An 11431-nucleotide genomic window follows, 5' to 3' on the forward strand; every position below is an offset into this window, starting at 1 on the left:
ATTTTTAATAATTATAAAATTTATAATAATATTATTATTAATAATTATATAAATTATAACTTTATATATAATATTATTTAGAAGATAAAATATATTATCGATATATTAAAGTAATTATTATTAATAAATATTTATATTAGAAGATCTATAATTATATATATTAAAATAAATATTATTTATAAAAAAATATTTAAGAATAGAAAAGTAAATAAAGAAGTATAATTAAAGTAATAATATTTAATAATAAATAATAATTAACTTAATATTAATTATTAATAAAAAATTTATTTAATTTAAATAGAAATTATTAATAGAAATATTATTTAGTTTAAATAAAGTATTTAAGTTAAATAGATAATCGAATTTAAATAGAAATTCGACGCGCTTTAATTTAAATAAGTTAAAAATATATTAATTAATAATCTCTCTTTTTAAGTTAATAACTTCTCTTTATTCTTTTATTTTTTTATTTATTTAAATATATTTACTTTTATATTTTATTTATTATTATCTTTAATATTTAATATTAATTTTATTCTAATTTTTAATAATAATAAAAGATTTATAATACTTTATATTCTATTAAATAAATCTATTATATCTAAATTATAGAGATTATAAAAATTTTAAAATAAAATATAAAAAAGAGAATAATAATAAAGAGAGTTAAAAATGCTAGAAGAGAGAAGAAAGCTAAAAAAATATAAAATATAAATTATAATCTATTTATTTATAAAGATATTATTAACTATATATTAATAGAAAGCGAATAAAATAAAGAAGATTAATAAAAGAAAAAAAATATATTAAAAAATATAGATAAATAGATCTTAAATTGTTTCAACGCTATAGAATATATAAGTTTAAAAAAAGTATATATATAATATCTAATTACGATAGTAATAAATTCTTAAATAACTCTATTAATTTATAGAAGATAAAGAAGTTATTAATAATTATAATTATTATATATAATAAAGCTCCCCTTAATATTAATAATACTCTCTTAATTTTATATACTATTATAAATATTAGAAAAGATTTCTCTTTTAAAATTAAAGATAAAAGCGAAGATTATAAACTCGATATATTCTTATTTAATTTATATCTTTTATTAAGTTAATATTTTAATAAAAAGCGATAGAAAGACTTTTATCTAAATTTTAATTAAGTATTAAAATTATTAAATTTAGAATAAAAAATAGTAATATTAATTATTAGTTAATTAATTTTAAAATTAAATAATATTAATATAAACTAGCTAATATAAATTATAGAATTTAAAATAATTCTTATTAGTGATAAAAAATTAGAATTAATAAAATAAAATAAGAATATATTATATAATTAAATATCTAGATTAATAAATATATATTAAATTAAGATAGAAAATAATTGTCACGGTACGCCAAGGCCTCCTCCAGAGCCACCACCCATTTGGGCCTAGCGTGGCTTGGCACCGCACATATCTGCCCTGCAGGCACATAGAATAATCAACATCTTTTACACCACACCCAAATTATGACATAGTCACATTGTCTCCTGACAACATGGTAGCAACACCTGAAGATCATTCAACAGGCGTCTATTAAGTTATTTCGCTCCCACACCAGTTGCCTACTCCTCCCCTAGGACCCCACCTACCTCAACACCAAGTACGCTCCTACATCAGTACTCACAGTCCCACGAGTCCCTACACGATTTACAGGTCGATCCTTTCACTAGGCCACTCGATATCATTATGGCATTCAACAGCCCTATTCCCGGCTTCTCAGCAGAGCAAGTCCGCTCCATTACCAAGCTCATAGAAGACGTGCTCGACAAGGCACTCGACAAGCACTTTGGCCCACTGCCGCCACACCAAAAGCAGTCAGTCATAATGCCAAAGCCGGCACAGCCACCAAAGCAGGAACAAGAGCATAGGCCATTGCAACAGGCAAATGTGGAGAAAATGCGGAGAAAACTATGGAGAAGAATAAGAGCACGGACAGCAGCAGTCCTATTCAAGCGGGCGCACTCTCCACAATTCCACACCAGGCCACTATGCAGAATTGCGGAGATCCTTCCCCTCGCCTCAGCAGTACTCCACTTTCTACCTCGCTTCTCGCCTCTCTTCTCGCCTCTCAACTCGCCTCTCTTCTTACTTTCGCCTCTCCGCTCGGCTACATTCGATTCGCGAAGGATATGGAGGCTATAGGCCAAGGCTAGGTGCATGGATATATGGACGGCGCATGATTGATGTAGCTATCCAGAGATGCAGCCACGAGGACGTGTCTTTTTTTCATTCTTTGCGGGCATGTTGTCACGGTACGCCAAGGCCTCCTCCAGAGCCACCACCCATTTGGGCCTAGCGTGGCTTGGCACCACACATATCTGCCCTGCAGGCACATAGAATAATCAACATCTTTTACACCACACCCAAATTATGACATAGTCACATTGTCTCCTAACAATAATTTATTAAAAGAAGCTATTTTTATAATAATGAAATTAAAATACTTTATATAAAGCTTTAATATAAGAATAAATATATATTCTAAATATAATAAAATAATAATTAAATTATTATAAATAATTTAATATTAAAAAGTATTACGCTAAATAAAGTCGTTAAGCGCTATTATATTAAAGTCGCGTTATTAATATATAGCTCGTTTAAGCCCTCTATTAATACGTCTATCAAATAAGATAAAAGAATTTAAAGCTTTATTAATATCTCTAATAATACTAGATTATATATTATTAATAAATTAAAATAAAAAAAGATATATAGATTATACTTTATAAGATAACTTAAATAAAAATAATTATTAAATTATATTTTAAAATAATTTAATATAATTAGAAAAATATAATCATAATATTAAAAAAGAGTATCTTAATATATTTAAAATAATAAGAGTTATCTTATTTATAATAATTATAATTAATAAAAACTTTAAATATCTAAATCTTTAAGAGCTAAGTCTTTAATTAAAGTATTATATTAATACGCTTAATTAAATAATAATTAAAATATAAAGAGATTAAAGATAATAACTCTATAAGAATACTTAATTTATATAAAGTATTAATAATTAATTTATAAATTTTAAGATAAAAAAGATATTAATATTTCTAATTAATTATTAGTATATATAAAAGAATAAGATAGAGCTAAATTAGAAAATCTTAAATTTATATATATAGTTAATTATTAATTTAGAATTATTACGCTCTTTAATTAGATCGACTAAATTAGCTTAATAGCTCTCTTACGTTTTCTTATTAAAAATTTATATATAGAAGTTTTATATTTTAAGATACTTAGCTTACGATAGATATAATTACTTTATAATCTCTTAAATTATAAAGCTCGCTTTACGCTTTCTAACGATATAAAAATAATAAAATTTAGCTTACTATTAGTAAATTAAATAGATATTTAAATATAATAGTTATAATAGTTATATTAGACGCGTTTAAAATTAAATAATAATTCTTTTATCTATTTATATAATTATTCTTCTTTTATTATTTTATTAATTCTATTAATTTCATTAATATAAATATAATTATCTTCGATATTCCTCGCTTAATTAGAGCTTCTTATTAACGCCCTTAAGCTATCTCTTAACGAATTTACTATTACTAATAATTAAGATCGTAAGCGAGCTTAATAGCTATTTATTACTACTTATAAACGCGTTAAAAGACTTTTAAAAAGAGTTTAAACGAATATATTCTCTTCTATATACTTCTCTTAAGCTAGCGATAGATAAATTAAACTAATATTTAAATATTATAATTATATTAAACGTATTTAATTTAGATATATATATCTCTTTTATTTATCTTTTAAAGCCTCTATTAACGTCTTTAGATTGTTTTTTAATAAATCTATTATTATTAATAATTACTAATCGAAAAGATATAATATAATATGAAATATTAATCTATTATATTATACTCTAATATAATATAAGTTATTAAGATTTATATAATCTCATATCTAATATAATATGAGATCTTAACGAGATATTTCACGATATAATATATCTATAATATCATATTATGAAATAATATATATATGAAATATTTCGTTAGAATTTCTATATTTACTCGTACTATTTAGAAGTAAGTTATCTCGCTTAATAGCGTCGAAAGAGTTAATTAATTAAACTACTTAGTTTATCGCGAAAATCGTAGTTTAATTAATTAACTCTCTCGACGCTATTAAGCGAGATAGCTTACTTCTAAATAGTACGAGTAGAAGTATAAAGTAGCTATTCTAATTATTATTCTAGTTAATTATAGCTATTACTATTATAACTATTATTATTATAGCTGCTACTATTATAACTATTACTATTATAACTATTACTTACTATTATAACTATTACTATTATAGCTATTACTATTATAACTAATACTATTATAACTATTACTATTATAGCTATTACTATTATAACTACTACTATTATAACTATTACTTACTATTATAGCTATTACTATTATAGCTACTATCGAAATATAATCTTCGTATATTTCAATTATTATATTCTTTAGTTATCTAATTTTATACTATATTTAGAATCTAGCCTCGAAGAGATTTTAGAGAATTAATTTATTCGTTCTATATATTATATATCTAATATTTTAACAGCTATTACTATTATAACTATTATTATTTATTATTTAAATAGTCTATTATTATATAATAGCTATAATAGTAATAGTTATAATAGTAATAATTATAATAGTAATAGTTATAATAGTAATAATTATAATAGTAATAGTTATAATAGAGATAGTTATAATAGAAATAGTTATAATAGAGATAGTTATAATAAGAGTAGCTATAATAATAATAGTTATAATAGTAAGTAATAGTTATAGTAGTAATAGCTATAATAGTAATAGTTATAGTAGTAATAGTTATAATAGTAATAGCTATAATTAATTAGAATAATAATTAGAATAGCTACTTTATACTTCTAAATATAGAAATCTTAACGAAATATTTCATATATATACTATTTCATAATATGATATTATAGATATATTATACCGTAATATATCTTATTAAGATTTCGAATCCATATTAGAAAAATGAAATAATATTCGACTCTATTTATATCATATTCAGATATGATATAATATTACTTAATATAAAATATCTTATAAAATATATTATATCTTTTCGGCTAGTATTAATAATCGAGGCTATAAGCGAGTTTAATAGCTATCTACTATTATTTATAAACGTATTAAAAAGCCCTTAAAAAGAGCTTAAACGAATATATTCTTTTTTATATACTTCTCTTAAGTTAGCGATAGATAGATTAAACTAATATTTAAATATTATAATTATATTAAACGCGTTTAAGATCGAATAATAATTCTTTTATCTATTTATATAATTATTCTTCTTTTATTATTCTATTAATTCTATTAATTCTATTAATTCTATTAATTTTATTAATTTTATTAATATAGCTAATATAAGAGAAGTTATTATAATAAGCGAATATAAAGAATATTATAGAGAAATTAAGTGATAATAAAGCTTTTAATATTAAGAATAGACTTAGCTCTCTAAGATTTCACATTATATACTCTTTATAATTTTATATTAAATTATTACTTAGTAAGCGAAGAATATTATTATAATTTAATTTATTATTCTTATTATATTAAGAAGTAAGAGAAGAAATTATAATAGATAAATACGAAGAATACTATAAAGAAATTAAGCGATAATAAGATTTCCAATATTAAGAATACGACTTAGCTCTCTAAAATTCTATATTATATACTCTTTATAATTTTATATTAAATTATTATTTAGTAAGTAAAGAATATTATTATAATTTAATTATTTTATATTAAATTATTATTTAATAAGTAAAGAATACTACTATAATTTAGCTTATTATTCTTATTATATTAAGAAGTAAAAGAAGTAATTATAATAGATAAATATAAAGAATACTATAAAGAATATTATAAAGAATACTATAAAGAAATTAAGTAATAATAAGATTTTTAATATTAAAAACACGGCTTAGCTCTTTAAGATTCTACATTATATACTCTCTATAATTTTATATTAAATTATTATTTAGTAAGCGGAGAATACTATTATAATTTAGCTTATTATTCTTATTATATTAATATAATATTAGTATATATAAAAGAATAAGGTAGGGCTGAGCTAGAAAACCTTGAATTTGTATGTGCAGCCAATTATTAATTTGAGGTTATTACGCCTTTTGGCTAGACTGACTAAGTTAGCTTACTAGCCCTCTCGAGCTCTCTTATTAAAAATTTGTGTGTAGAAGTTTTACACTTTGAAATAATTAGCTCTTTACGGATGCTGTTACTTTATAATTTCGTAAATTATAGAGCTTGCTTTGCGCTTTCTAACGCTGTAAAAATTATAAAGTTTGGCCTACTATTAGTGGATTAAATGAATATTCAAATATGATAGTTATGGTAGTTACATTAGACGCGTTCGAGATCGGATAATAATCCTTTTACCTGTTTATTATTCTTTCATTACTCTATTAATTCTATCAAATTCATTAATATGAATATATTTACTCTCGATACCCTCGCACTTAGTTAAATAAGAGGAGAATCTATAATAGGCGAATGCGGAGAATACTGCGGAGAATATTGCGGAGACAGTTATTAGCAGCAGTGATATAATAGGCCTACTCTTTACGATCTTATATTAATTCACTCAGCCAGTGTAAGAGAAGTCACTACAGTAGGCGAATATGAAGAATACTGCGGAGAAATTAAGCGATAATAAGGCCCCTAGTATTAAGAATAGGCTTAGCTCTCCAAGATCTCACGTTATATGCTCTCCACGATTCTATATCAAATTATTATTTAGTAAGCGGAGAATACTACTATAACTTGACTTATTATTCTCACTATATTAAGAAGTAAGAGGAGGAACTATAATAGGCAAATGCGGAGAATACTGCGGAGAAACCAAGCGGTAATAAGACCACCATCGTCAAGAACACGGCTCAGCTCTCCAAGATCCCACGTTATATGCTCTTCACGATTTTATATTAAATTATCACTTAGTAAGCGGAGAACACCACTGCAACTTAACCATTCCACATCAAATCATTATTCAGCAAGCGGAGAACACCACTGCAATTTGGCCTATTATTCTCACTACATTAAGAAGTAAGAGGAGGATCTATAACAGGCGAATGCGGAGAACACTACGGAGAACATTACGGAGATAGTTATTAGCAGTAGTGATATAATAGACCTACTCTTCACGATCTTATATCAACCCGATATTTAGTAAGAGGAGGAATTACTACAGTAGGTAAATGCGGAGAATATTGCGGAGATAGTTATCAGCAGTAGTAATATAATAGGCCTACTCTTCACGATCTTACATTAATTTACTCAGTTAGTGTAAGAGAAGTTAATATAGTAGGCGAATGCGAAGAATACTGCGGAGAATATTGCGGAGATAGTTATTAGCAGCAGTGATACAACAGGCCTACTCTTCACGATTTTATACCAATTCACTCAGCTAATACAAGAGAAGTTACTACAGTAGGCGAATGCGGAGAATACTACGGAGAAATTAAGCGAAAACAAGGCCCTTAGCACCAAGAACACGGCTTAGCTCTTCAAAATCCTATATTATATACTCTTTACGGTTCTATATCAAATTATTATTTAGCAAGCGAAGAATATTATTGTAACTTGGCCTATCATCCCCACTACATTAAGAAGTAAGAGGAGGAACTATAATAGGCAAATGCGGAGAATACTGCGGAGAAACTAAGCGGCAACAAGGCCACCATCGTCAAGAACACGGCTCAGCTCTCCAAGATCTCACCTTATATACTCTCCACGATTCCATATTAAATCATTATTTCGAAACGATGCATATTTGAACGAATTAAAATCGTTCGATATCTTACTCTGACAGCTATTTTATTATTTGAAAGATTTCACTGCGGTAGGAGATAATGTGGGATTCACATCACTAATTGATATGTTGTCTCCATTTCTTTTCGGTATTTCGATACTTCTTATCATAAGGATATAGCCTTTCTCTGTTTTTTGTAGGTAAGTATTACGGATTAATTCTTTACACTCGATATATCTTCCTAATTAGGCCTTAGCGCGCCTCTCTCCGTATATATATATCTATATATAGATCAAAAACGCACAGCAAGCGATTAGAGTTCGATTTGACTTAGAAAAATCCAACTCCATGAATTTAATTTATAGGCCTTTACTTGTATTACTATAATAACGTAAATATCGAATAATATATATTTAAACGAATTAAAATTATTTAATATCTTATTTTAATAGCTATTTTATTATTTAAAAGATTTTACTACGATAAGAGATAATATGGGATTTACATTACTAATTAGTATATTATCTCTATTTCTTTTTAATATTTCGATACTTCTTATTATAAAGATATAGCCTTTCTCTATTTTTTATAAATAATTATTATAGATTAATCTTTTATATTCGATATATCTTTCTAATTAAATCTTAGCGTATCTCTCTTTATATATATATATCTATATATAAATTAAAAACGTATAATAAGCGATTAGAGTTCGATTTAACTTAGGGCTAAGGCTAAAATTCGATTTAACTTAGAAAAATTTAACTCTATAAATTTAATTTATAGGCCTTTACTTGTTATTATTAATACTTTAAACTCTTTCTAATAAAAATATAGCTTTTTAACTATATAAATAATTTTTATTTAACTCTAATAAAGAAAATTCGAAATATTATTTAATCTTATCTTAAGATCTATATAATATTATTATCTAAAGATCTAAAAGCGATAATTAGTAATTTATTAATCGACCTTTAATTTATATATTAAGATTTATAAAATAGATAGAATATAATATATTTTATAGAATTTAAATTAATTAGCTTTTTTAGCTAATAGTCTCTAAAATAAAGAATACTTCTTATTTTAATTAATAGTTATATTATTATATAAAATTTTCTTTTATAATAAGAAAATGTCTTTTAAATTTAAATAAAGAAGTAAATATCTTTAATTATTCTTATTTAATAATACTATAATTTTTATAATAATCGCTTTTTATTATAATTTAAAAAATTATAATTTTAGATATTTTTATATTAAAAGATAAGATAATAAGAAAATTAAAGATAAGCTTTTTATTATTATTTTACTACTTATATAATTATAATATTTTTTAAAAATATATAAATATATTAAAAAGTTTTAGAGAGATATAAAATAATAGAAAAAACTTATTATATATTATATATTATAATAATATATTTTAGAAATATATTTTAGATTAATAAAAAAGATATAAAGACCCTCTAAATTAAATAATTTATATAAGAATTCGCTAGATAATATTATCGAGAAATTAAGCTTCGTAAATATTTTAAAAGAAGTTATATTAAGATTCGCTAATATTAAACTATTTAAGAGATTAGATTTAAATCTAATTAAAGATAATAAGAGAATCTCGCGAGCTATTAAAAAATAATTAATATATAAAATAATTAAATAAAAAGAAATCGATTTAATAAATAATAATTAGAACTTAAATCTCTCTAAATTTGAAATATAAATATTTTATATCTTAATAAATAGAGAGAATAAATAAAAAAGATTAAATTTTAATATATCGTTTATAGCTTTATTATAGCGAATAAAAGAAAAGATAACTTATAAAGAGAATAAGTATTTATAGATTAATAAAGTTATACTAGATAAAAAGAAAAAATATAAAGAATATATAGTGTAATAAATAGAATAGAAAGAGTTAGTCTCTTTATCTACTAGACGAATTAAATAAAAATTAATAAAGAATTAAATATCGCTATAACGCTTAAAATTCTAATTATTTAAAAATCTATATCTTAAAAATTATAAATATTATTAATATTATAATAAGATATCGCGATAAATCTTAAATTAATAACTTCTATTAGATATCTAGAGATATTAAATTTAATTTAAATTAAATACTCTAAAGACGTTATTATAATTAATAATATTATTTAATTTAAATATATTATAAATATTAATATTACTAGCGAGACTAGCTAATCTAAAAAATTTTATAAATATTATTATAATTAATAATACTATTTAATTTAAATAATTTTAAAAATCTTTTTAATATATATTTAATTAACTAGATTAAATTTTTAATAGATATTATTATTACTAATAATATTATTTAACTTAAATAATTTAAAAAATCTATCTTATATATAATCTCTCGAATTTTTAAATATATATTATTAAATTAATAGTTTATAATTATTTTAAAATCTAATTAATCTAAATAAATATTATCTTAATTTACTAAATACGAAGTTTACTATATTTAATTATTAAACTAGCGAAAAGAGTTAAATATAGATAAAGTCTACTTAATAAACTAAATTATACTTATAATATAAATCCGACGAAAATTATACGAAAATTCACTTTTCAGATTTATAGATAAAAATTTAAATAATTTAATACTTAATATTATTTAATAGCTATTATCTTTTAGTAATTAGCTTTCTTAATAACTATAGTTATAGTAATCTTTTTAATTATTATAACTTTAAATAATATAAATCTTAGCTTATAAAGTATATTTATTAATTCTCTCTTAAAAATAATATCGTTATTATTATTATAGATTCTTAAATAATTCTTCTTTTTAATATAAGTAAGATTATTATATTAGAATATATTTAAAGAGAGTAGATTTATAGATAAATCTTCGATATAGTATATATTTATAAGTATAAATATATATTCTTTATTCTCGCTATTATTATTCTTAATAAGAGTCTCTAATAAAATATTATCTATAATAGTAATCTTTAATATCCTTTTATTAACAATCTTAACTAAAATAGAATTTTTAAAGAATATTAATTTCTTAATAAAATAGATTTTAAAATATATTATATAGAATAAGACTATATTATCGAAATATTAATTTTAAAATATATAAAAGAATAAGATAGAGTTAAGTTAGAAAATCTTAAATTTATATATATAGCTAATTATAAATTTAGAGTTATTACATCTTTTAGCTAGACTATTTAAATTAGTCTACTAGCTCTCTTAAGTTTTCTTATTAAAAATTTATATATAGAAGTCTTATATTCTAAAATAACTAGCTTTCTATAAATACTATTTCTTTATAATTTCATAAATTATAGAGTTTAATATATACTTTCTAACGATATAAAAATAATAAAATTTAATTTATTATTAGTAGATTAAATAAATATTTAAATATAATAGTTATATTAAACGCGTCTAGAATCGAATAATAATTTTTTTATCTATTTATTTATTTATATAATTATTATTCTTTTATTACTCTATTAATTTTATTAATTCTATTAATATAAATATAATTATTTT

At 22.0% G+C, this 11431-nt stretch overlaps 1 protein-coding gene across 1 annotated transcript; it reads left to right on the top strand.

The window, feature by feature from the left end:
• Positions 1 to 1741: 1741 nt before the first annotated feature.
• On the top strand, positions 1742 to 2197 carry HO133_009575 (uncharacterized protein; the record flags this gene model as incomplete). Its single annotated transcript, XM_037300436.1, has 1 exon — positions 1742 to 2197. One exon carries the CDS (start codon positions 1742 to 1744, stop codon positions 2195 to 2197), a length of 456 nt encoding a protein of 151 aa, XP_037154284.1.
• Positions 2198 to 11431: the final 9234 nt, after the last annotated feature.

The sequence above is a fragment of the Letharia lupina genome, assembly GCF_014066315.1.
Source record: "Letharia lupina isolate WasteWater1 chromosome Unknown contig_7, whole genome shotgun sequence".
Classification (NCBI taxonomy): domain Eukaryota; kingdom Fungi; phylum Ascomycota; class Lecanoromycetes; order Lecanorales; family Parmeliaceae; genus Letharia; species Letharia lupina.